The sequence below is a fragment of the Plodia interpunctella genome, chromosome Z (assembly GCF_027563975.2).
Source record: "Plodia interpunctella isolate USDA-ARS_2022_Savannah chromosome Z, ilPloInte3.2, whole genome shotgun sequence".
In the NCBI taxonomy this organism is placed as follows: Eukaryota; Metazoa; Arthropoda; class Insecta; order Lepidoptera; family Pyralidae; genus Plodia; species Plodia interpunctella.
Genome location: NC_071324.2, coordinates 12200232 through 12227952, shown reverse-complemented (window position 1 = coordinate 12227952; position 27721 = coordinate 12200232). Strand labels below are relative to the sequence as shown.

General features: G+C 35.3%; 3 protein-coding genes across 16 annotated transcripts in view; 1 reads left to right on the top strand and 2 right to left on the bottom strand.

The window, feature by feature from the left end:
* Positions 1 to 11402, bottom strand: part of l(1)G0289 (lethal (1) G0289) — a 30827-nt gene extending 19425 nt beyond the window's left edge. The window contains exons 1-2 of the mRNA XM_053767716.2: positions 11139 to 11402; positions 8164 to 8358 (exon numbers count right to left, since the gene is read on the bottom strand). Of these exons, the coding sequence (XP_053623691.1) occupies positions 8164 to 8358; positions 11139 to 11223 (280 nt within the window). The 5' untranslated portion in view covers positions 11224 to 11402. The remainder of the gene's footprint in view (positions 1 to 8163; positions 8359 to 11138) is intronic.
* A 549-nt stretch (positions 11403 to 11951) lies between these two features.
* On the top strand, positions 11952 to 16587 carry Blos2 (Biogenesis of lysosome-related organelles complex 1, subunit 2). Its single transcript, XM_053768406.2, has 4 exons — positions 11952 to 12294; positions 12776 to 12906; positions 13143 to 13254; positions 13955 to 16587. The coding sequence occupies exons 1-4, from the start codon at positions 12246 to 12248 to the stop codon at positions 14092 to 14094; spliced, it is 432 nt and encodes a 143-aa protein (XP_053624381.1). The 5' UTR covers positions 11952 to 12245; the 3' UTR covers positions 14095 to 16587.
* A 2088-nt stretch (positions 16588 to 18675) lies between these two features.
* The window catches only part of Glut1 (Glucose transporter 1), a 96983-nt gene continuing 87937 nt past the window's right edge, over positions 18676 to 27721 (bottom strand). For all 14 annotated transcript variants that reach the window (XM_053768535.1, XM_053768538.1, XM_053768525.1 and 11 more), the window contains one exon: positions 18676 to 26426. In XM_053768535.1, the coding sequence (XP_053624510.1) occupies positions 26207 to 26426 (220 nt within the window). In that variant the 3' untranslated portion in view covers positions 18676 to 26206. The remainder of the gene's footprint in view (positions 26427 to 27721) is intronic.

Sequence of the window (27721 nt, the reverse complement as noted above, 5' to 3'; positions counted from 1 at the left end):
TCGACATCAAGCCAGCACTTCTCGTCCAGGACAAAGCGGAAGCAGCGTAGTCGGGTATTGTTCCCTACGATATTATAATGCAGAAATTGAAAACCACCTTTTGTATGACGGGTAAAGCATCGATGTGGCACCAAACCGGTCGCGTTTACCTTTTTATTTTGCAATATCTTATCTTATTATCTTTATTTTTAAATATAGCGTTTTACCTCAAACCAGCCGTCACCATCTGATTGAGGAAAACTTAAAAGTCATCGACACACCAAGAAGATCTGAACCTGTCCAGACACTATTATTATTTAATAATAATAAGTGACCTAACAGTCACATTTAGATAAGTATGAAATTACTTATCATAGTTTTAATTAGGCACTGCAATAATTGACTAAGGGGTGCCACGCCACGGGTCCGAATTCTAAGATCCCGTGGCACCTATGCAGGGGTACGTTAACTCCAGAATGAATTATTTGGTTTATATCTGGGTATCCTAAAGCGGATCTTAAATATAGTGTCGTTAAAACTATAGAAGACAAACTTTTGTTTATATGTAGTGTAACATGGTGAAAAAATTCAGAACTCTAGTGGGGATTTTCAGAATTCTTTTCATTGCAGCCAAGAAAAATCCAACGACTGACAACGTGCCTAACATTCCACAGCACAGAGGATCTCGACATAATACATTTTTGGTCATCCATCCTACGATTTACCATTGCAAGAGTAATTTAATGACCACAATCCCAAGCGCGCTAACCACCGCGCCACCGAGCTCAACCATATCTAGTACAAATCATGCGTGCACGTTGCTGGAGGCTAAAGTGTTTAGCTTATAGAATTATGCACGTCCGTTCGAATATTAAACATTGTACTACTATTTATTATCTTCAGGCATCCTTCAATGGACATGACTCAACCCAATGAATAAATTTAATAGTGTGTTAATACATCTTATGTGTCATTGGTAGATTTGTACCCCATTTGTTAAGGTACGTCATGTACTTATTAGGTGCTGCGTAACAGGTTGAGGAAAATATACAGAGGTAATTAGTGCACGACTCTTATTGAGCGTTTCTGATTTCCTACCCCATTTCATTGTACATTCAACAGCACATCGATCAGCATCATCGACAGCTAATTCATTGCATACTGGCCGCTATTACAGCGCCGTAGAGGTTCATGCAGTGTGACTTGTTGTGCTGTTGAGGTGTGAGTCTCTGATCGAGCAATGCGCAACGCATAAGATGTCTGGATTTTACTTCAAAATTAGGTAGTGGTAATATATTATAAAAAAAGTAAAGGCCAACAAAATTGTGTTGCTTGGATTCTGTACCTTTTATTTGTTTTATTTCTAACTGTATATCTATACTATTCTTATAAAGAGTAAGCGTTTGTGAGTTTGTATGTTAGAGGCGGGTAATCTCGGAAAATTCCGAATCGATTTCTAAAAATTCTTTCACCATTAGTAAGGTACATTATCCAAGATTGCTATAGGCTATATTTTATCTTAAAATCCCCACGGGAGCGAAGCCCCGGGCAACATCCTTACATAAAACAAAGTCAACTGCCGCGTCTGTCTGTTCGCGATTAACTGAAAAACCGATGCATGGATTTTCATGCGGATTTGACCAATAGATAGTAGTGTGAGAAAGGTGGTAGGTGTATAATTTATTATGTTTTAACATGTGCAAAGCCGTTAGTCTAGTATACAATATACATATTACATGTGCCTTAATTCATTGTTCATATTCTTTTCATTATATTGTGCTTTTTACTTATTTCGAATCTCGTTTTAAGTTCTGTTGTTTTATCTTTTTGAGTTTTCTGTTAATATCTAAAATATATTTAACCTTTATACTATTTGCGTTCCAATAAGATTGTTATGAGAATCGTCGGGTCATTCTTATGATGCGTGTGATTGTGTCATCTCCCCGCAACCGATCGGATCTAGGTCGCCCAGATACTTTTTATTGTAGTTTGATCTAAATATAGGGATTATTATATTATTATTATTAGCCAGAAACACATAACCTGTTGTTTATATTAGCTATTTAGTCCTGCGAGGTTTTCTATGTTTAACAATCAACTGTTTAACAAGTAACCCTGTACACGAAGTTGTAATGGAACATTGCATTTTTTGCAGTCGGTTTAATAAGGCATGATGCACGCGAGCTCATCCTACTAAGGTTTCTGCGCAGTAGCTAAATTACACGTACCTTGGGTTTAGCATTGCCATAAATTAATTGATATTCCTATAACGTCCGTCAGAGGCGCTGTTAATATTCGAAATGAATTTTGAGGATAAACGAAATTGGCGTTGTTCCTATCTAAAATGTTATCGCCGCATTAGTTGGAAGACCAAAGTTTGACAAAGATTTGGACTTTTGGTTTCTTTTGGACATTAACGGCTTGTAATCAGCTACTTGTTCAGTGCTGGTTAAAGTTAGTTGCGCCGTTTTGTTATTCGGTAGGTATTTAACCAGCGTTGCCAGATCTAAATATTGTATATCAAATATTCAGAAATTAGACCTATATTCTCCAGGCACTTTTTCAAGTAAAATTTTAAATAATATACAATTTTCTTAAAAGCTAAACTAATGACGCCCTAGCGAATATCAAAGCGGTGCAACAAACTTAACCAGCACTGAACAAGTAGCAGAATACAAGCTGTTAATTTCCAAAATAATTATGTATATTTGTCAATTAACAAAGTATGATCTTCGTAACTACAGCGGCAATAACATATTACATTTTAGGTAGGAAATTCGCGCATGGCATTTTCCTTTTCTATTATACACACGCGCGCATCGTTTTCTATGAAAGTTGCATTAATAAAGCTATAGATATAATTAGCCGCGCCCCGGGGCTTCGCTCCCGTGGGAATTTCGGGCCAAAAAGCACCCTATATGTTATTCTAGGTTATATTAGTAGATTTTGCGTGATAGAATAACAAACATACATCCTCACAAACTTTCGCATTTATAATATTAAGAGGATAATGCTCAGGTGTTCCATAGAAAAACAAATTCGTAATACGTTGATAGTATTTTCCCGATTTCTTTGTTGCTCCCATATGAAAAGTTGTTTCGAATCATGGACTGAGCATCTACACAAAATAATACCACTGTATAAAACTGTATATTGAATCTCTTTTATCGGTAGACGGACCTTTCTTTCTTATATACTTAACAGGATTGTTAATATGTAACGTATATAGTCACCGTATGTATAGTTAATTTCACCGCGCAAGGAAAGGTCGAGCTATTGATGAAAGAGATAGCAATATACAGGTGACTCAGTCCATCAAACTGTTTGCCTGTCCATCATGTTGGTTCCGGAGAGTACTCCTGTATCGTATGGTCCAGTACTATCTGGTACAATACCAGTTTTAACTGGTGTTAACTGGTATAACCTAAACCATCATGGTCGTAGTGACAGATTGCAGTCAAATTGCAAACTGAATAGACGCTATAGTGACGCAGATAGACTCAAGACAATAGATACTTCATAATATAACTATCAATTAGCACGACAACAACTGTAGGGGGCCGTGAGATTATAAATATGTGATACGTACATATAATATACATAAGACATTCGTTTAACTATAGCTGTTTAATAATAACTAATTAATGTTTAAGGATTGCCTATTCAATTATACGCGCGCGTGTACGTTGTGCGTGTGTTGTTGCGTGTGGTTCCGTCCTTGAATGGGACCACTCCATATATCCTCCCGTGGATGTCGTACGAGGCGACTAAAGGACACACAGCCTACAGATGCATAGGCAACAAACACGAAAAATGTGTGATTTTTTTCAAATTCATGAATAAATATGTATTCTAATCATTTGGTTCTAAGCCGGAAATTATATACAAACTAGTTGCGCCCCGGGGCTTCGCTATCTGTGGGAATTTCGGGATAAAAAGTACCCTGTGTGTTATTCCAGGTTATATTCTACCCGTGTACCAAATTTCTTAATAATCGATCCAGTAGATTTTGCGTGAAAGAGTAACATACATACATACATACATCCTCTAATGTGAGGATTATAGTAGATTGTGTAATTTGTTTCTTTTACGTGAGATTTCACCTTCGCAGGAATAGAATTGAAGTTCATACGAAAAGTCACCTAAATCCAATGCTCCGTTTTGACGTGAAAGAAGGACAAACACTTTCACATTTTTAGTATGAATGAACTATAAAACATGGCGTAATCGTCAGCCATTTTAATTTAACCGCTGGATCAATGACCCTTAAACTAACGTGAATAATAGACATTATAATTTAAAATACTCATGTGTAATTACCGATAATTGAAGGCCAGTGAGAGTGACCGTATTTTACAAGATTTTATTTAACTTGCGTCTATAGTATACTAGATGTTGCCCGGGGCTTCGCTCCCGTGGGAATTTTGAGATAACATATAACCTATATAGTATTGTACCTTCCTAATGGTGAAATAATTTATGAAATCGGTTCATTAGTTTCGGAGATTACCTGCCTCAAACTCACAAACGCTTACCTCTTTATAATAATAGTATAGATATGAGCTCGGGTGGAATCTTGCAACTAAATTTTTATGCAGATATCTACCGATTGAGCTGAAATTTTGTAAACACGTTAATTTTTATTGTCATTTCATTATTTATTATGATATCTGATGGTCTACCCAGGATCAGCTGACGAAGAGGTAATTTTTAATGTTATTGCTAACATTGGTGTCATATTTTATGCAAGTCGCCTAAAGGTATCTGATATGAATTTTAGGACCTACCGATCTATCTACTGTGTAGACAGAGAAAGCTATAGACTTCCTCATATCTTCTATTTCGCTCATAAAATAAATAAATGTGCGTATTAGGAACTAGCTGCGCCCCGGGGCTTCGCTTCCGTGGGAATTTCAGGACAAAAAGTACCCATGTCCTTTTCCGTATTTCAAACTATGTGTATGCAAAATTTCAAGAAGATTGGTTGAGCAGGTAAAGCTGGAAAAGGTAACTATATAACAAACAAACGAACAAACAAATTTACTTTCTTTCATTTATAATATTAGTTAGGAAGTTAGGATAATTAAGACCTAAACGAGACAGAGCGTTGAGATATTCTGTCTCAACCAGCCATTTTGTATGATATTAGTCGGATTACACGGGAAGTTGTATGGCAATTTTTTACTTACACATGTGCATGGTCTACATAGTTTTCTGTATCTTTGACCTACCGACATCTAGCGGTAAGTACACGCACACACCACCAATGATATACTGGTACAACAAATGATTACCCTTGTACACAATCAGACGAACGTCACAGCCAAGGTATTTGAACACAATTCACACTGAGAAAACGCAAGCGCAAACAAGACGCCACCTGTGTACTCTTGACTTGATAACAAAAACAGTGCGCCCCATTTAGCGGTGACATCATTGTGAAGCGACGGCAAGTTTTCAGTTTTGGAAATTCTTGAAAAATCGGTTACTTTTTCAAGAATTTCCAAAGGAAATTTTTAAGCTTTAGAGCCATACAGTCGCGCGCCGCCGTCGTCCCCCGTTACGTAGTACACCCGTCAATGGACAACGCAGAAAATGTATGGAAAGCCGACGTACATCAACGCACGTCACGACTCAGCAATGGTGCACGATTCTTGTTGATTTCATTGTACATTCAACAGCACATCGATCTACTCTAATTTATTGCATACTGGCCGCTATTACAGCGCCGTAGAGGTTCATGCAGCGTGACTTGATGTGCTGTTGACTGTACAAATACAAAGAGTGTTCTTTACGGCGTTACAGGCCCGAAAGCATCGACTATATGTTGTATACGTAGCTTGTATTGAGTGATTTTATTTAGCGTTTAGTTAATTATTGTGCATACAAAACATTTATATTATACCTATATTTAATTATTCTCGACCAGTCAATATATATAAACTGAGTGACTGACTGACAGATAACGTACAGCCTAAACTGCTTCGCGTAGGAAGCTGAAATCTGTCATGTAGGCTCCTTTGGGAGTTTAGTTGTGCACAAAGAAGGGATTTCCTGAAATTCCCACGGGAAACGGATTTTTACTCACATGCGAAGTTGTGGGCAAAAGCTAGTTCTTGACAAAATATATGTATAATATTATTTTTCTCATAAATGTAACGACGTAAATCGACATGTCTCGTTTCATTTTAAAATATAAAATCTATTTTATATGAGTTTAAATTTATTTATTTGCGATGGTTCCTTTTGTATGCAAGGGGCAACCTTTTAATTAATATTCAAATCTGATCACGGAATTGAGGGTTTATTACTTGACTACATGACGAAGGCCAGCCTCGAAGGCGTTCCGAGTTGAATTGACGTGAGAAGTGCCCGTGAAGGTCTAATTTCTGAATGAATGCGTTAACTTTTATGATTGATTCGCCATGCGATGGCATGCGCAAGAGCTATGGACTTCCCAAGCGTTATTCGTGGCACTGGCCCTCGGACCAGAGGGAGAACTAGTGGTTGCACCTCTTTATAATGCAGGTGCGAAAATTTGTGGATATATAAGCGCCATCTCTTCTTCCTCGGAAGCTAATATTACAAATGCGAAAGTCTGTCTGTTCCGCTTTCACGGCTAAACTGCTGGACCAATTTTGAAAATTTGTTAGAAAATCATCTGTTCCGCTTTCGCACGCGGGCGAAGCCGCGGACAAGAGCTAGTTAGATTTATATGTGGCACAGACCAGTTATGTGTATAAATGGTGGCAAGGGTGCAAAATGAAATAGGTTACTTTTTGCCACGGGCGGAGTCGCGAGCAGCTGCAATGCATTACGTGATTAGATTACAACAAAGACAAAGTAAAAGGACCTTGTTTGGCCATTTAACTGTTACGCGCTAACAAAAATATTTGATTCTGCGCGAACTTGTTAAGTGCCTGTACCTACGCAAAATCGGACATTTTTTTACCTTTCAGACTCGAGTTTAGCGTTTATTTTTAGACAGCTTTTATATATAGAACCTATCATTACTCAAATAAGACCAGATTGACCATGGAAGACCAAAAGAGAAATGAAAATAAGAGACTTATTTTGAACGAATCAAGTGCCCAATTATTAAATTCTACGATAAATCCATCCTCCAATTTGTATGAAAAATAATAGTTATCGATATTAGACTTTAACTCAAGCGTATAAAGCATTCATTTGAATGAAACTGATACTATTTCAAACATGGAAGCGCGCTTTGATTGGTTGTCAACGGTTTTCAATGATTAGTTGCGTTTTCTCGCATTGTCTGAATGGAACGGGCCAAGGTCCTTCGCCTCTTCCGCGTGGAAAGCGGCAATGACCAAACTGTGTTAAACATTGATTGTTACACGATGTAAACCCAACGAGGTTTGACGTCAACCAGGCGGGCGGTTGTAAAATTACAGCCGAATATACGCGGTGTCAACCGTACACGTAATATGATAGACAGAAAATGAGTAAGAATATAGATAATATATAGTAGCAAAAAAGACATAGCCAACTCATTACAATACTGACAAAATGTTGTACAGTCAACGGCACATAAGTTGTCCCTCTATGGCGCGGTAATAGCGGCGAGTTTACAATGAATTTGGGTAGGTTAAAGTACCGTTGACTGTACTATTAATAGCCACAGAAAAAATCAAGTACTTAGGTAATTTGATGTGACAGAATCCCAATTAGACGCGTTAGACACGCCTGGTTTTTCAGCCATCCATGGTCTACCCTGACCACTTATCATCTTGTTTGTACAAAAGATATAAATATACAGGGGCTTCTCAAAGATATTTGTTCTGTGACTACTTTGGGTTATTACCATTTTTTACGACGCCCCTCAACCCGGACTGGGTAACTAAAAATACTAACCGGTTTTTGTAGGTATTAGCCTAATAACAGGTTATCAGGAAGACTCTTTTTGGACATTCATATTTTTTACATGTGTAACAAATTCAAAACGTAAACACAAAAAAAGAGGTATTTCTCTAACTGGCTGGCTTCTGATGAGATGGATGTTCTTTCCTGAATGTAGTTTCTAAAACGGGCACCAATTTACATTACATTTAATTTACCACTTTCATTACATTCTCATGGAGCCTCTGGGACAATGCCTCGACGCGGCAGTACGTCGCACAGCTAGAGGAGCCCTAATATAATTCATCCATGTACACATACCAGCTGAAGCATTTTTGACAGTCCTGTTGATGTCATCGGTTGGCGCCAGAGGTATAGAAGCAACAGTCGAAACCAGCGGCGTCGTGGGCGCAGCGGATGTGGCGGTCTCCATCGGCACGATGTCCCGCCTCTGGCGCTCCAGGGGCACGATGTAGCCCGAGGAGGTTGAGTCCAATGAGTACGTTAAGTCCCATGCTGGAATGAAGTATGGCGTTTTAGTGACGAGTATGAGAAATGCTTCATGCTAAATCTGTCCGTCCCGCTTTCACAGCTAAACTGCTGAATTGGTTTTCATAGAATTTGCCATCGATTAGTCGAATAATTGTGTTGGCACACCGGCTATTTATTTTTTCTATTTATTACCGCCAATGACCAGAAATGGGCGTAAAACTTTGCATGACAAACGCGCCCGTTGTTATACCGCGGACGAAGCTGCGGGATAGCTAGTAGTGTACTAATAAAGAAAATAAAAATGAATGTATGTTTAAAAAAAAAAGATATTCTCGAAAACAAAATTTGGTTTGCAAGTTAACGTCATTTCTATTATTTTCTATCTATACTATTATTACAAAGAGGTAAGCGTTTGTGAGTTTGTATGCTTGAGGCGGGTAATCTCCGAAACTACCGAACCTATTTCGAAAATTCTTTCACCATTACAAAGGTACATATTCTCACGGGAGCGAAGCCCCAGGCAACATCTAGTTAGAAATAATATAAACTGATCAGAATGTGACGGTGGCGCTAGAGTGCGGGTGATGCGGCGCCTTAATTAAATGAACGTCGCTCCCCTTACGAATTAAAATCCTACACAGTATAGCGTATACTAAGCGTGTTGATTGCTTTTAATTAAAACGCAGGAAAGGACAATTTAAAATGGTGACACATAGGAATTGACTTGTTAGCACACTAAATGGACATAACTGAAGAAAACGAAAATTGAGAACTACTTGCATCTAAGTCTTTAGAATATTTTCGTTAATTAAGATTGTGACTTTATTTATTGAATATCCAATAATTAATTCATACAAAGTCCTCTAGACTCCAAATCTCGGTTTATATTTCATGTTAGTTGTTCAGTTTTATTTTAAGGTATGGAAAACAATATAAAATAAAAGACAAAATGTGCATATTCCATTGGCCATTTCATAATGTACTATCAACAGGCCTGGCTCCGCACAAGGTCTATAAAATTTTGCAAATAAATTGTCAAAATAACAGTAAAAGCATAAAAATTTGTTGTGTCATTCAAAAGAAGAATTAGATAAGAAACGTACAGACGCGAGAGCAACTTGTTTTAGGTATAATATGTAGTGATGAACGATGAAAACACACGACATATAATTTTTTTTTTATATTGACAACTATTGTGCCTTATCTTTCTTGCATTATCTCTTTATGTTCTAGGAGAAATACCAAGACTGTATTTTGTAAATATTTGCTTTTCCCCTGAACTGTGTTATGCCAGATTCAGTGTCATGCACAGATAAGCAACACATTCTAAATACAAAGAATAACAGATACAACTATTTTATACGGTTTTATTTAGTTTTGTCTGTGTACTTAATCAAACATTTACAGTCAACTATTTTATACGGTTTTTATTTAGCTTTGTCCGTCTGTACTTAATCAAACATAGGTATAGTGAGTTGAAACTTTTCAAATTTTATAATTCTTCATCTTCACTTGCTTTTATTCAGAAACTATCTGCCGAAAACATTTTTGTTAACGTTTTAAGTAGAGGTTGGTATGTCACCCATTAAATTGCAACAATATGCTATGGCCAATAACTATAAAATAAAAATTAGTTAACAAGTATGCAGATACTTTTCATATCACGTGTTCTGAATCATGATGGATTCAGTAGGTTAAAGTTAAAGTTACATTGATGTAGAGGTAGGTTACTATTGATTTTGATGTTAGATTTTTCAAATTAATGTCATATATCATACATGAAGCGCTTGTGAAATGTAAGTATATCTCGAATATCAATTAGAGCTTAGGGGTTAATACAATACTCTCTCAACTCCCACCGAGGTCTGCTGTTTTAGTGCAGCAGAAGAAGTACAGTCTTACCCACATTATAATTACACAGTTGGATTAAATAAATCTACACTTCAAGCTGCTGCTAATATAATTTTAGTGAATTATAAATTACTAAATCAATTTGATTTGTAACAATATAGTGACATGACATATGGGATTGAAGAGACATATAGTAGTTTATGTATATATTAGAGTTTTTAATAACAATAATAGTGTGTTGGATCTATAGCCAAGTCTCTAAAAGAACCAACTATGTTCTGTGAATTAGGTAATAAGGAGAAACATAATAATAATTTATTTTAGATAAATCTTTTACAATAACCTTATTCATAAAATGTGAAAGCATACTTTAAGCTGTTTTGTCACTATCACACTTTACCAATATGATATTGAAAGAATAATAGTATGCTTTTTAATATTCCTATGAAAAAGAGGGTATGTACCCGCCTTTTACCAATGTGCAAAGCTCATCATCATTACCTACAAAATATATATACATGTGGACACCCTACATTTTGTCTAATTATGCATTTAACTGGATGGTTCTAAGTAGGTGTAGAAGGGAAATGAAACTCAGAAATAACAAAATAATGGAAATGTGAAGTCGAATTCTCATTTAAAATAACAAACATAAAAAAATAATTTATTCCCAAGACATAACGAGCAAATAATGAGGCGGTCTAACAGTTGTTAGAATATTAGATAGCCAAATACTTTTGTCAGGTATCTATCTAGGTAAGAGAACAATGACCTAGAATACCCAGCATTTACAAATTTGCCAAAATTTGGAACTTTAAACATAGGAATAAGTTATGTGGCAGGTATTAGGCATCGCAGCGGTGGAAAAACCCGAGGTATATATTACTCACAGAATAGGTACCTACGAAAAAAGGCTTTGTTTTTATAACGTGGGATGCAATGTTGCAACGTACCTTCAACGCTGTAACTCAAAAATAACACCAATAGGCTCGTCGCCGTAACCCATCTTTTAAACACTTTCACTTGTAAGAAGTCCATTATGGCGATAACTAAATAAAATACTTTTTACTCGCTAACGATTAAATAACTTCATTAAAATTGAGTCCATGCAATACAATGAAGAACACAAAGCAGGCACGCAAACAAATACCACTTTTCATCAATCTGAGCGCAGAGTGATTGAGATTGAATTGAGCTTGAGCGAGCGCTGTGAATGAGTGAGTGTGGTTGTGCGTTCACTTCGTACACTTTGAGAACGTGATCCAATGACGTGATCACAGACGATCGCTCTGCGAGTGGCACGGGGACTACTAGTGATGCACCTATATTACTAACATACTACTATTTTAGTTACAGAACTTTTGTTCGTTCTGTTACATGCTTTATAATTAAATGAGATCGAAACCAAATCTGAAGATCATGGTATTTGAAATTCCCGATTAGTTATAGTATAGATGGTGATACTAGCAAGGCTGTACGGTTACAACGCTAATATCATCCTCTACGTCTAATACCATTAAATAAATATCTACTATACCTAATAGATCTCTATTTTGCACGACATAGATTACGAAACACACAAAAATATTTACAAATCATAATGTTTACGTACTGGGTGAATGTACTACATCACTATTTTTTTTTAATGTACTATAGTGACTATGGTCGGATGGTATGGTCGTTCGTATGGTCTACACACGTCATTCACGCATTGCTATCACGTCACGTCAACTAGGTACCGACTGTGCTGTCTACGACCTGTCTGTGTGTTCCATAGATTTTGGTTTGTGCGCTAGCTGTGCCTGTGCTGGCCTGGGTGGGTTTAGCTAGAGAAAGTCAGTCAGCCAGCCAGCTGTCACTTTATAAATATCAATCAATTTCATTCATTTTTGTTGTTGATTGTTGTACTTAACTACTATCTACACAAACTAATATTAAATTGGTTATAACTTTCATGATTTAAAAGTGAATAAAGAATACAGTATCGAATCAAGGCCTATTAAATATTGAAATCGGGGCAGATATATCATAACTAACCTAAAAGCACCCTAAAAGTAAGAATGTCTGAGGAAGAAATTGATAAGTGGTCCAGAGACGAACGTAATAAAGGTACTTACATTCAAATTTCTATAATTGTTTATTCCTAATTCCTCTTTCATAGAATTCAAACATCAACGCACTGCTGGTTACATCTCTTGTGATTCCTTGCACTGTTGTTACTAGCTGCGCCCCGGGGCTTCCCTCCCGTGGGAATTTCGGGATAAAGAGTACCCTATATGTTATTCCAGGTTATATTCTGCCTAAATTTCGTAACAATCTGTCCAGTAGATTTTGTGTGAAAGGATAATATACACACATCCCCATAAACTTTCGCATTTATAATATTAGTACGATTAGTTAGGTATTATTTTAGGAGCCACAGGGCCATGGGGTTTGGTTTGGCCAGCTTGGACAACTGGGATCATCCTTTTGCTTTATTGTTAGGTGCATTTTCAGCTGACAGTGTCAGTAACTGTGTGTAAAATATCTTCTGTAATAATGGTGTTCAGAAATCTCTTATGCGTTAATAATTTTGTCTATTACTTTCTAGATATGCCAGTTTCACCAAGCTGTTCCAGTTTCGAGGTCTTGGACCCGCATGATCCTGTCATCAGCAGACTTGCCACGCAGTTGTTCAAAAAGACAAATGACTATTTGCAAGGGGAAATGGCTGCAAGTCAGGTAATAATTTACTAATAAAATATTTAGTTACTGTTATATTATAAAATAACTGGTGACCTGCTCTCGGGTGCAAAATGTTATACCTACATACACATCTTAAATCACTCTATCTATTAAAGAACGCACATCAAAATCTGTAGTGTACTATTAAAGATCCATATGGACATACATACATCATGAAGCGAATTTGTTTTATTTTATTGTAATGACTATACATATAATGATGATGTTTTCAGGATCATTACAACTTGTTGGAGGAAATCAACAGGCTGACTATCATCAAATATGCTGACCTCAGGAACCTAGCTGTCAATCTAAACAAAACTCTCACGGAATACAATGAAATGTGTAAGTATTCAATGTCAAATTGTCATCAGGTCCGGGAAATTCATAATAATACCAGCTCCAGCAGAGTTCAGTATCAAAGATTTGTATGGATGAATGAAATATGTTATGAAATACTTTGTTGTTTGATATGTCTGTATCATAACATGACACCATTCTTCAAGTGCCATTTTCAGTATTATATTTCGCATTTATTTATTACATAATACATTCCAATACATTATAACTTGCCCCTGTATAACCTGTCAGGGATTTACGATAATATTAAAATTAGAACTTAATAATTACATTATTTTGTCCAATCTCCAGAGAATACATTACATAAAACATACGAAATAAAAATTCCAAACAAAACGTCATTATTTATTAAATATTTTTATAAAAAAACTTAACAAAGCAAAGTGTTATTGATGACGCATAACCTCCTAAAGATAAAAGTTGCTATATCAAAACAAGCAATTTTTATTCGATTCTACACATCTTAACTCTATGTAATAGACAAGCAACACGAGACAGTACAGTAGCGTTATATAGTGAAATAGACTTGAACGTTTTATAAGGATTTTTTTTGTATTTATTACGTTTAGACTAAAGTCGTAGAACTAAAGATAGATGTTGGTCTTTATGTACCTTATGGAATGTTATGCGTTAGATACCAGTGACCCTATATATTTTTTAAACCTTTTGTCATCTCTCCTTTCAGATGACCAAGTGATCAAACCTTTGCTGCTTCAAATAGACGATATCGACGCTCAAGTGTCCCGTTTCGAGGTTAATGCATATAGGCTCGACGCTTACACTAAACAACTAAAGGCCAGGTTCAAGGAGCTTGAAGATAAATAGTGTGTAATCATTGTTATACCTCAGGTATATTGTTCTTGCAATATTTTATAATTACTAAAGGTCATATCGCATTTATACCTCCGGTAAAATGAAGTCCTTTCAAAGTGAGCACTCACTACTATCGAGTCGATTCGCAATAAAGACGCGGCTAACCAATCACAGTGCGCCATTTTGACGCGACGGCACCGCGCCCCAATGTGATTGGTTAGCTGCGTCTCACTGCGAATCGACTGCATACTTTTCATTGACAATAACTGGCAGACTGCTCGCTCACGTCTTGTCAATCTAAAGTGTGTCTACAGGTGACGCTTTAGAGCTCGTTTTCAATTAACGTTATTATACCGGGTGTGCGGTATAAGTGTGATGTGACCTGAAAACCTCATTTACACTAGTATTTTACATAAGTTTTACATCTACGAGCTACTTTTGCGAATGCAAATATTATGTACAATGCGCGCCACGATAGATGACCTCGCGTTTCCATAGTTTTCCTGCGCAATGTTTAGCAAAATTGCCTATAAAGGCTGCCACACACCTAATGCGTTAGCAACACGACGCGTTATCTGCAGCACGCGTAATATACGCGTAAGTTCACTTTGACAGTGTTGCGGACGCGTTGTGCTGCGTTTCCGTTTCCGATACTGTCGGATGTCCCGATGTGAGATCGCCTACTGCGCAGGTAAACCATAGACACAAGTCTCACGACGCGCATTTGACCAAGTGTACTTTATAAATAGACAAGTTATTATGGACAATAGGAATAGGTGACCCTACAAGATTTAAGAATTTTCTAAAATATGTATGACTAGCTTCTCCCCGCGGCTTTAAATATTATAAATGCGAACGCGAGTTTTTTTATCTCTTTTACGTTTCGATCTACTTTTTTTTATTTCGCATATGTTTAGTCATAATTACGAAGTAAGATATGTACTGGTTAGGTTCTATCCATTCCAGAAAGTTCTCATGGTAAATTAAACAAAGTCGCTGGCATAAGATAGTAATATTCTTTAGAACATAATATCACTTTATTTGGAGTAGTGCAAAAACTGCCATGTAGATTCCAGTAAGCATTTCAATCATTGCGCTAGGTTAAATAGGACATAACCGGGCGTAGCCGCTAGCAATCCCTAGTGTTTTATATATTGTTTAAAAAAAATCATTTATTCAGAAATTAGGCCTTCACAGGCACTTTTTCACGTCATAATCTAAATTAAATGATGTTTACCAAAGCTACAAACTACTAGCATTTCGGAACGACCACTGCTGAGAAGAAATGCCGAAAGAAACTCATTCAAACAGTGTTGGTCCCTATTATGCCAGAAGGGCTTACCATTTTAATCGGACATAAATATTTAGACGAGCTGGAACAAGTTACATTTAAATATAAAATAATTATAGTAAAATGTTTATTTTAAGCGCTGAAGGAAGTTGAGTATGCAAAATGGAATCAATTGGATATTGTTAAAATAAACAAGTTTTTTTTATTAGTCTATCGTTTAAACAATATTAAAACTATTTTTATATGTAAACAAGTACATATATGTACAAAGCATTTGTGCAGTCATAGCATACACTTCTAAATCCTAAGGGAACCGCAGTCCAACCGCGAATTGGACATTTTTTGGAACTTTGGACCAATCGCCCATTGGACCATTGTAATGACAGCGCGGCCGCGGCGGACGAAACGCTCTGAGAATCCTCCACAATGCTATGTTATTGAAGTATAATTACATACAGGGTTACCAGTAAAATATCATTTATTTCCGCAGGCACTCATGTTGACTTAAAAATTATATTGATCAGTTAGCAATAATATAGATAATGTTAATATAGTATTGCTTCGTAGGAAGCTGTTGATAGTTCTATTATTTACAGTTCTAGGTGTTTCTCAGAATATCCCGACCGCTGCGCCCGCGCTGTCATTACAATCTATCCAATTCTGACAAAGACAAGTATTAGTTTTACTATCTGACTTGAAAATAATTAATCTGTACTGTAATAGTGTACATTTTTTTAAATAATTGATTTTGGATTCCGTCTTTAAGAAAATTCACGGATCGTAATGACAGCGCGGCCGCGGCGGACGATTCGCTCTGAGAACCACCTTTAAATAGCGGTATCACTTTCAGGACTATAATGTTCAATGTTTTTTTTTTTTTACTTACGTATAGAAAAAACATAAGTGTAACTTTTAAATTTCCCGTTACAATGTGCGTGTATCCTATGTGCCTGCGGGTATGGATGCGCAAACATAGAAAAGCTTATAAAGTATTTATTGTGACAGTTGAAACTCTTTAAAAAATGTTGTTTATGATGATGCCAGTTTTCTGGTCCTGCGAGTGCTAGAGTTATAAGTAGCCCTGTAGATGTATGTCTATTTTGTTATTTAACACCAAAAATAGATTATGTGATAGACTATATAATGGTTTTGTCGAAGTATTTGTAATTAGATAGAATTATTAAGCAAATGCATAATATATTTATTTAAATATATCCCCTTTTTTATTTATCTTTGTTGTAATTCTGTGTTGCTCCTTCCTCCCTTGTCTCAATTGTTTCAATGAAAAGTAAAAATTACAACTTTTCTGTTGGTTATCTCAGCCATTTTCTGCCCAAAGTTAAGCATATATAATTATGTATTTTCTGATAATGCAAATTCAAATAATTTATTTAAAAATTAGACCTTTATTTAAAAAATAGACCTAGACAGGCACTTCTTATCGTCAATTTTTATATTTATAGTCATTTCTCACAAGCTACAAACTACTGGCATTTCGGAACGACCACTGCTGAGAAGAAATGCCGAAAGAAACTAATTTGAACAGTGTTGGTCCCTATCATGCCAGAAGGGCTTACCATTATTGTTTCTTACAATGTTTTTTTTTTCTCTAATGATATATAAATGCGAAATAACACATAACAATTTTAATAATGAATTAATTAACAAAACGTTAAAAATTGAAAAAATAACTATACGTTAATAACTAAGTGGGTGGTCGCGGCCCTCTAGCACCACCATCGAATATTTATCGATTTCTTTGAATTTGTACCGTTAGTTCTAAATACCATAGTCACAGTAAGTCTGTGCTTATAGTATATAATGTTTCATTAGATAAAATATTTTATATGATTACAGTGTTTTATAAATAAACTGAAAATATTGTATGTATGTAATAAATAAACAAATTAAATAAATGAATAGAAATATTGTAAAATTAAAATAAAATTTAAATGATGCATACAAAAGATAACTGATGTAAGATATATGGATAGAATTAATAGTCGAATTATACTCTAGTATGATCACTGTGCCACATTAAACCTTCACAGTAACGGTGCTCCAGGTTCCCAAGATACAGGGTTTCTCTAGTTTGGGGGTCGATGTTTATATTTACTGTGTACATTTTTTGTCAAATAAACGCATTTTATTTATTTATTTATAAAATAAAAATGACACAATTTACGACAAGGAATTGGGTGGCAACACCTTTTTTTTTTTTTTTAGTAAACATTAGCAACTGTGTCTAATAGTAAACTAATACTTTCTAATATAAGCGGTGTAGCGTAATGTGTAGTGTCACTTTTTGAGTTTTCGCTAAAATGATAGAAATTTATAAAAATGTGGTGGCTCTAGTGTATATATAAATATTATTGGTCTTTTCTCCTGTCCTCTACTGGTTGCTGCGTGTGAATCCCGCTCAAAGATCCAGTTTATATAATCCATTGGGTGTTGTTCAAGGCGACTAAAGGAACACAGCATTAACAGCTAGATAGACAACATTCTCAATGAGGTTTGACGACAGGCAGACGGCCGGCTGTATCTTTTGATCTATTGTCATGAAAAATTCGTCCGATAGTTTTTGAGTTTGTCGCGTTCATACAGACAGACGCGACCGGGGTCATCTTTTGATAATATGTAAGGATTTTCGGTCAGGATAAAAGAAGCTAAGTTCTTTCTTTTCGAGAGTATTAATCACAAACAATGTAGGGAGTATTACTGCACATTTATCCCGCCAGAGTGCAGCACTGTTAGGTAGCCTTTTGCTATGTCGATTAAAACGTTTATTTTAGAGTAGTTTATTAATCCTTTCATTATGTAAGCATTCGTTTGTGAAAATATACAACAATGTAGCATATTCGGGTGCCGAAATATTAGGAAAAATAGTTTTCCATAAGATAAAAAACTTCGAAAACTATGGGATACGCCTCACGCTATAAAATTTTCGAGCCAGTAAACGGTCGAAAAAAAGCTCGGAACACTTCACACGTGAAGACTCATCAAAATATCGACTTCATACAGGTAAGATCTTTAGAAATTAAGTTTATATCAGTTTATGACCACAGTTGACCAAATAATGCAGAGCGTAACCTAAAATAGTGATATTATTTTCAGGATAGTCCGCTAAATCCTTCTTATTCCCTTTAAACTCGCACCACGATTGCGTAGAAGGTAAATTGGCGTTGGCAATGTTTGTGTACCTTAGTTGTACCAGTAGCGCCATCTGCGCTCAGCTTTGCGCAATATAGGTTGGATAAGTAAGGTTATATGAGAAGAGATAAATGAGAACGCAACGATGTGTTTTTACGTTTTTATAACAAGTAGTTCCAATAAAATTTTACAAGTCGTTTGTACAAGTACAGACCGTCCGCATGTTTTGAAACGAAAACGTACCTATATCTGAGTTGCGGTACTTCTGAGTGCTTAGAGAATTATTATGGTATTTTCCACTAGCGATTTGGGTATTCCCAATATATCTGTCCGTCCGTGCATCCAACGCTACGTGACCGACAACGTACAGACAAACAGGTCGAACATCGCGCAATCTCTAGCCGACATATTCTGTGTATATTGTCAATTATGCGAATAAAATAATATATTCGTATTTCGTTATTAGACGACGTCTATACCCATCTGTATATGCAAGATTTGCTATGCATACGTTACATAAGGCGAGCCGTAATAGAATAGTGTATGAACTTTAACAGTGCGCGCACTGCGATTTTCTGTCGAGCACCGCGATTGTAAACGCGCCTCTGGTACTAATTTTTGTGGCATATGCGCAATCTCATATAAAGGCATATTAATTAATTAATTTTTAATTATTGAATTAATTTTAAATTAATTAAATAATTAAATTACCGCGATGAAACAATCGCGCGTCAAATAATCGCAGTGAGCGCGAGCACTTAACCTTCAGCCAATTGTACCTATGTCCATGAATGAACCTCAGCCAGCTCACAAATCAAACCATCGCTAAAAAAATCTCATAGAGGCACCAACAAATATTCTTTCGGTCTCCATCACAAGGTAAGTTCGTGCCTTGCACGTGTCCACACGGCTTCGCCTTTCTGTAAATAAAACCGATCATAGACGAAAAGATATCGTGTTTGCCGGAATTGTTTTTGTAATGTGAGACAAAATTAATTTGATAGTTCATTAAGTGTCTGTATCACCATCGTTATGTGAAGTTGTAAGTAAATAACTTTATTATATACTAATAAGGTAAGCAAAGTAAATAAGCAAATTTGTTTCGACATCACTTGCAATCATCAATAAGTATGTTACCCGAAAAGTTAACTTTTTGTGAACTTTGTCCATATTTTAATGTTATACTTGTTCCATGAGTTATTAAACTAGGTACATTTAATAACTCATGGAACATGTATAACATTGTTAAAGTATAACAATGCTAGTTAGCGTTAGTTATCATACAGACATACACAAATTCGTATACTTATTATGACAAAAAATGGATAATATGGACAATATAGGACAATGATAATTATCAGTTCGTCTGTGGTCGGTTAACAACAAGTATTAGCCAGTCGTCTCCACAAATCAATTTATTATTAAGCCTTCACATAGTTCCTGATTAAGATTATTACACATCTTACATATAAAAATCACAATAATATGCACACTAGGTACCAATATATTAACGATTTGTATTTCATTCAAATTTCTCAAGGGAATATTACTGTAATATAATATTATCACGCTAGAGGGCAGGACTAGCATGTGAGGTTATGTTGGAGATATCTTAAATAAAGTGTTAACTATTAAAGAACTATTGTCTATACTGACGTTTAGTAATTTTACATAGTGTTATAACATAGTGGTTAATATATAATTCTTACAGAATAAAACAAATGTCGTTGTAACAATAGAATAGCGCTAAAGATTAAAAGCAATAATTAAAACTAATATTTTTGGTAATGGCGGTTGTAAGGTGAAAGATGAGTTCAACCATCAATTATATTTTTGGGTAGCACTGGTGCTATTTTTCCAATCGGTTCCATTTCAATAAACTGGATTGTGTACAACAATCATAGGTTTCAAAACATACGATATTCTAGCAATATTTTCTCATCAATGGACAAACGTAAAACCTTTTTTTTTTTTTTCAAGTTTCATGGCTCCATCGTTCGCCAAAACGATGATTTTGTAATGCATTCAATACAATGTCGATGACATTGACTTGTGCACCATGGCAACGGCTGGTTTGTACATCCCATGGAATTAGTAGGTACTAGTATTTACTTAATCCATGTTACATCCCAAGAACTAACTCGCCATCTGCACCTAGATTTGCTTACTATTCCCGTAAACCTACAATTTATCTATATCTATAGGTAATTTAGAATATATTTGTTTGTTTGTAACACTTGTATAAATACAAAATTTGTTACCTTTTCACTCTTTTAAATTTATTATTTGCTACACATTATTGAAAAGTGTTAGTTAAATATATCTGTGTGGAGACGAAAACACGTTTGCCGATAAAAATCTTTTTTTTTTTAATATATAGTTTACTTAAATATTTACATAATTGAATAGATACGGAAATCATTACATCACAGCAGCTCTGACAAATAATCCATTCTCTACATAAATAAACATCCTTAAATAACAAAAATATGTTAATGATTCGGGTATTTAGTTGACAACATAATGATATATTACAATACAAACAACAATTTTATACTTTTATATTAGGTCTTGATCTATTTATTGCAATTTAGAAATGTCGACAAACGTGCCCTAGCATTTTATTAATAGTCAATATTATAGAAATTGCGCGTATTCGTAGACTGTCACTAATCCTTTCTATAGAAATTGTCGTTGTGATATTAAATTGTTGTATTACCTATATTTACTGTTACTGGTTTAAGTTTATGATGGGGATAGTATAGATTACACTATAAATTTAGTACATAACTAAGTATTACACCGATATTCTTTAAAACGAAAGTTTGAAAGCAAAAAATTCGGTTGCTATTTAATACGCGTGTAAACAACTCTGAAGATTAAAATTACACTGTGCTAGTTACTGTATATTTGGTACTTGGCTGGCTTGTGACCTCAAACTAAACGGTGAATTATTCAAACTTTACGAGCCTACTGGCCAGACAGTAGACAGCTACTCGTACGAGCGAGTGAAAAAATTTATCAGTTTGTAAGATACGTTTACACAGTGCGAGTTACACAGACTCTATTCGGATGTTTGGCTCGTAATGTCTAAACCCTGAATGCTGGACAGTTTAGTTGTTGCAAGCCGATTTTACAGCACACCAAATCTCAGTACTCACATGTACTAGTGATAGTCATAAAACACTTCTAGGGTGAATTTCACGAGCGTTTTCAACTCCGCCGCGGGCTCTCATTAGTGTTTATTGAATTGTACCATGCACAGTAATCAATTTAATTATCCTATTTTATAAATAAATTAAGTACTGGCACGATGTTAATTTTATAAATGTTTAATTATTAAAAAAAAGGTTTCTATATTCATAATGTGAAATGCTACACGCCGTGTTCAAACGCTTGTGAAATTCACCCTCTAACTCGTCGCTCTCTACGGCAAGATTACGTTCAATGAAAAATGAGCTTTAGTGTCCTATATACTTTACATTGACAACAAATTTGCGGACTGCTCGATGGCAGCTCTCATGTTGTTATAGGTTTGTGTCAGTTGCACTGAGTATACTAAGCAGATCGTCTTGTATGGGTGAATTTCACGACTGTCTGAAGGCTACACGTTTCTTCTTTCTTCTTACATTATTTTTTGAATAAAGAATCTTTTTTTTTTAAGTTAAACAATTATAAAATTAATATTGTACCAGTACTTTACTTATTTACAAAATAGGATAATTAAATTGATTACTGTGTATGGTACAATTTAATAAACACTAATGATATACCCCGGCGGCGTTCAAAACGCTCGTGAAATTCACCCGTACACGCTCGCAACATCTGAACCATGCATTACAAGATCCACTGTCATTCCTTACTTAGGTATTATTAGATTATGAAGAAGTTTTAATAGATAGATGGAAGAAAGTATTTAAATCCTAAAATTTGGCAATTAAACACAATTTTAATGAGTATCTATGTATTTAATTATATGTGATATCAATAGTAATGTATGTCTTCGACAATTTCTAATGAAAGGAGTTAAGATCAGTCAATCCCCTGCGTCTTGCCCACCCGCCGCAGTACATGCTAAGGGTATTTACTTACATCTCAAGCAGGGAGGTCATCGACCCATTACAATTATATCTATAAATTATTTATTTACAAATCGTACCTTTGGCCTTTAATTGCCCGAAAATTGATGTTTAAACCGATACCATTGGCCATTTCTGGTTTACTTTGTCGTCGCAAAATTGCATCTCAGCTCTTAATAAAAACTATTTGTGTGTGGGAAATGGCTGCTTATTGATATTGCTCGTGTGATTTACTATTGGAGAATTATGAGATTTCAATAAGAAATCTATTCCAAACATGAGTTAGATATACGGAATAGTTTATCCTAAAGTTGTGCGATAACTATGATTTGTGCAATAATACTGTTGACAATAATTCTTCGCCAATTTTCGGGCCAGCCATAAAACAAATTTAAAATCGGATAATGCATAGGAAATAATACTTAACATTCCATTACATCTCAATTCATTCATGTTCAGATACTCAGTATACTTAGTTTAGGAGCAACATATTGTATATGAATGTCCTTCATCGATATATATCGATTCTATTATGGCAATAAACGTCGTTGTTATTATATATTCATTGCCACCTATCGTAACCAATCATTGTAAGCAATCCACAATTATTTTTAGACTTATATGAGTAGCATTTTGTAATTAATTTATACGTAAAAAGAGTTAAAGAAAAAAATCACGCGATGTGCCGTTTTATATTTATCTAGGATATAATATGTGAACACAGCTTATTGTAAGTAGGTAATCGATCTCAGAGTTATATATATATATATATAATGCTACTAATATAGGTCTTAAGGTTGTACTCTAAATTTTACCTCTATTTATATATTGTTTTGGTATATAGCTTGTTGTTTTTTATAAAATAATTATTATTAATGATCATATTGTCTATTGTTTGTGTTTTACGTTTACTAAGTATTCATTACTTATGTAAGTAGATATTTTGGGACATTGGTATAGACAGCATAATTTGTGGATCTATCCCAATATGAAACAGTTACTCTAACGCTGTTGCGGCTGAATTAATTCATAAAATAAATTATTGATTGATTTAAATTTGTATGAAAACATTACAAAAATATTGTTACATTGCATCGTGCGTTAACTAAAACCTAACAAATAAGATTACGAACAAAACTTTTGTGTGTAAGGCAAACTTTAGCAGATTGGTAATTTTTCCTCGTTTATTGACTATGAGAACCCCAATTTCTTAGGGCACAGTACAGGGCACAATATCTAAATATTTATTCTATACTTTGCATTAGAATCTTTATCGAAACATCACGATTTCAAGCGGAAATAACTGTTACCAGCTCACATTTCGTCCGAAAGCCAATCTTACGGCTTCAAATCACTATTGTTTTAATATCAAACCAACCTTCCCAGAGTTTCTATCAATTATTATTAGGTACAGGTATGTGACCTATAAGAAACTGACATCACAAACGACTCTGCTGCAATTTGACAATATGTTTAGTGTAACAGGTATACAATTCACTCGTTGCACTCAATCGGCATATAATTTCGAGAATAGATCAATTAACTCACTTGATTAATAAGGTAGAAGCTCTGGGATAACACCGTGTCTCTAAATTAACGTAGAACCTTCAGTAAAACCCAATAAAACTAATATTACAGATCACTCGCTCGCATGCTGTGTAACACTTTTGTTGATATGTCATGGTTAGTATGTAACTCTTTTATATCAAATTATATTGCGATAGATTCAGTACCGGGCGTACATTTAAAAATTTATCGTATCATTACATTAATTCATAACTAATTGGCCGTAGAAATAACACATAACCACATCGTATGACGTACTTTTAGCAATAACTAGATATTGGATTAAATGCACTGTCTAAATGGCACAAAAAGGGTAAAAAATATGCGTAAACATAAGCTATTTCTAACGTTTCTTTCTTATTGTTCTTCCGTTCCTTACCCATAATTTCAGTCCACCCATAAGTCTGTCCTCGTTGTCTGTCAGTCGAGCTCGTTTATTTGATGACTGAACGGAATATACACAAGTATTTTCTTGAGAAACTGTCCAAACTGGCTTTGGGTTCGAGTGACTCAGTAATGTTTTTTTAGGTTTCTGTTTTTTTGTATGTATCTTTACTGAATAATATTCTTTAGCTTCACCCTGTGGAAACATGTTGTTTTACGCTGTTAAAGTCGATATTGAAATATCGCACTATTGATGCAATTGTTTTTGAATGTGCAAAAAAACTCGTAAAAAATTACATGTACCTAACCATTGTACCTAATGCATATAATCCGATGTCCAGTAATAACGAAACACCTTTCTATTTAAATAATACGGATCGAGCTCACAATGTATAATATATAATACATCAAGAGCGACGATTGTTAAGTACATAAATTTCACAATCCATACCAATATTTGAGCTATAAATATAACATTAAATGATATTATTCAGTCGCCGCGTGGGACACTCGTGTCCTCATTAATATATTAGGCCGTGCAAACTGCACCGATCACGAAATACTAAAAACCGTATGCATTAGTCTTAATATTGAATTGAGCAGAGTTAGAGATGCATGGACGAACAAATTGACTACACCCTGTAGTAACTACAGAACCCTAACTAATATTTTCTTTAATTAAACTTTTGTTCGTCATCTAGGGCGTATAAGTTAAAAGCTTTACTTTTCTCCTTAAAAGTCTTCACAAAATTGTATAACTTACCATATTCTATTCTGTTGTCGCCGTCAATTAAAAAGACATTATTTTTGTATTATCACTTAATCCTATAAATAAATTACCTAAACGCAAACAAATCACAATAACAAAAACATGCGTGTTTATCATGTGTATTATGACTATGTGTTGCTCCGAATTAATTAATATAACGTATATTATCAATTCCCACGTTTTCAATTAAAATCACGTCTACAAATGCAACGGTATTTATGTAGAATATCGGTAATTTTAGATATGACTTTATTAATATGTTTAACAACAATTAATTGAGACTAAAACTTTCGTAAAATAATAATGACCATATTATATAAAAATCAACAATACAAATTTAGTCACAGCATGTAAGTACATTGTATTTTTATACACGTTAGTGACCTTACGTTCATTACCATTACTTTTATGTATTCATGTATTCAGATTCACCCCGTTTTATAACCATCCATAATTTTCTACGTAGATTAGGTAGTTGGCATTTCATCCGTGCGCATTTTGCGCCGGACATTCTCGCGCGTCCTAAATCAGAATTCACAAAGGCATCCACCACTATAATGTAATGTAGTTGATAAAAATCTACTGCTTTTTAATTATGAATATTCTTTTGTCGAACATACTTACCTATCAGTTAACTTTAATATAAATATCAGAAGCTAGATTCTGTAGACCGTTAAAGTATAGATCACCCCGCGATGGTACCGCGCCGACAGTCATTGTCATCCTCATAAAGTTTGATGAAGACCTAATTAAAATGGGTACAAGTATCGTGGCACTTTACAAGGTACCTATGCATTCATAAATTATATCATAAAATGACAGACTAAAGAGCTATATTAAATTTACGCCGTGACTTATATACTATTCGTTATTAACCTAATCACATCAATTTAGAACATTTGTTGTGTGGTAGTGATAGAGGCGCGCCCCGCGGCTTGTCGCTTCAGTCCATGAAACAAGAAGCTGGCGGCGGCCTTGAGGGGCCTCACGAGAGGCGCACGCGCAGTCTCCCATTGTCAGACGTTGCCCGGGGCCGGGAACCTCGGGGGCGGCAGTGGCGGCGGCGGCCGACCCGCATCTCCTCCACCCGACGACTGTTCTGACACTGAAATTCGTATAGTACATCCAGTCAATAATCCCCATTGTACCCTTCATCATGGAGAAATCTCAACACCTTTTTTTACCTGAAATTATGAGCCCGGCATCTTTTACTCAGCTTCTTTTTTACCTACAGTCATGAACTATTGAATATTTCTATACCTACAGTCATGAATATTGAACTATATTTGTGGGATTAGTAACTGACGATGCTAGTTTCTTTTACGTTAATAATATGTCTATCATTAATGGCTCGAAGAAATTACTTCCACTTGTTTCTCGAGGCCAAACCACTTATATCGGCCTAGTTAAATGATTTCCTTGGATAAGTCCCAAATGCAACCGAACTTTATATCCAGAATAGTCCCAATATATTTAAAGACTTAATTAGTAACTGGCGTTCCTAATTTATAATACCACTAGATCGCCCTGTGGCCGAATTAGGTCAGCTAGCACGAGTTGTTGGAGAACTCAAGTTCCATTTGTTATTTGTATAGAAGATGTCTAATCTGTGAATACTGATTAGTTCAATGCTACAAGTTCGGGTACCTCATCTGATCAAAGACAGGTTTAAGGGCACAATATCGTAAATGGAGGCGATATACCGTGCAACGAAATGTTGTGGAAAGAGTACAAAGCTGGTGATTACAAGTTTAACCTCAGTGTGTTGGTTTGGTATCGAGGTAGTCGTAATGTACGGCAAGGCGGCGGTTTCAGCAACATCCCATTATGAACTATACTCTCAAAATGCATTTCAATTAGCTGAAGCAGTGTTATTGAATACTAATAATGGGAAATTGCTGTTGTTTTACAAATGCGAAGCAAATTTATGTCAATCATATCCGCGTGTGATTCGACCGTTAAATAAAGCCTCGTATTCAAACAGATGAAACGGTGCACATCACTGGGCTATGTACGCTCTGTAATGCTAATTAGGTAGTTCCTGACAATAATTTTAATAATAATACTAAATGTATTTTTTTTAACCAGCAAGAGTCTAGAGTTTTCACAATAAATCTGTTCGCGATCCACGATCAGACTTTTTGTCCCAGACTTTTGTCTCGAACTAAAAAGGAGATTGCAATCAGCGTCCGGAAAAGTAATTTTCAACTGTCTTTAACACGATCGAGAGTTGGTTATGTGGACCGCAGCACATTAAGCAAAACTATATTGCGCTGCGAATACAAATGAATACGAGGTTTTAATGACCCAGAAGCCTTGTTACCACAACGCAACAATTTTCGCGCAACTTTTTCATATCACTCACTATTAATAGGAATGAGCAGAACATTGTGTTAGCTC

Coding starts and splice junctions, on each gene's coding strand:
- Blos2 (XM_053768406.2), top strand. CDS start 12,246: ATGTCTGAGGAAGAAATTGATAAGTGGTCCAGAGACGAACGTAATAAA. Junction 12,907..13,142: donor GGGAAATGGCTGCAAGTCAG/GTAATAATTTAC, acceptor TGATGTTTTCAG/GATCATTACAACTTGTTGGA. Junction 13,255..13,954: donor CACGGAATACAATGAAATGT/GTAAGTATTCAA, acceptor CTCTCCTTTCAG/ATGACCAAGTGATCAAACCT.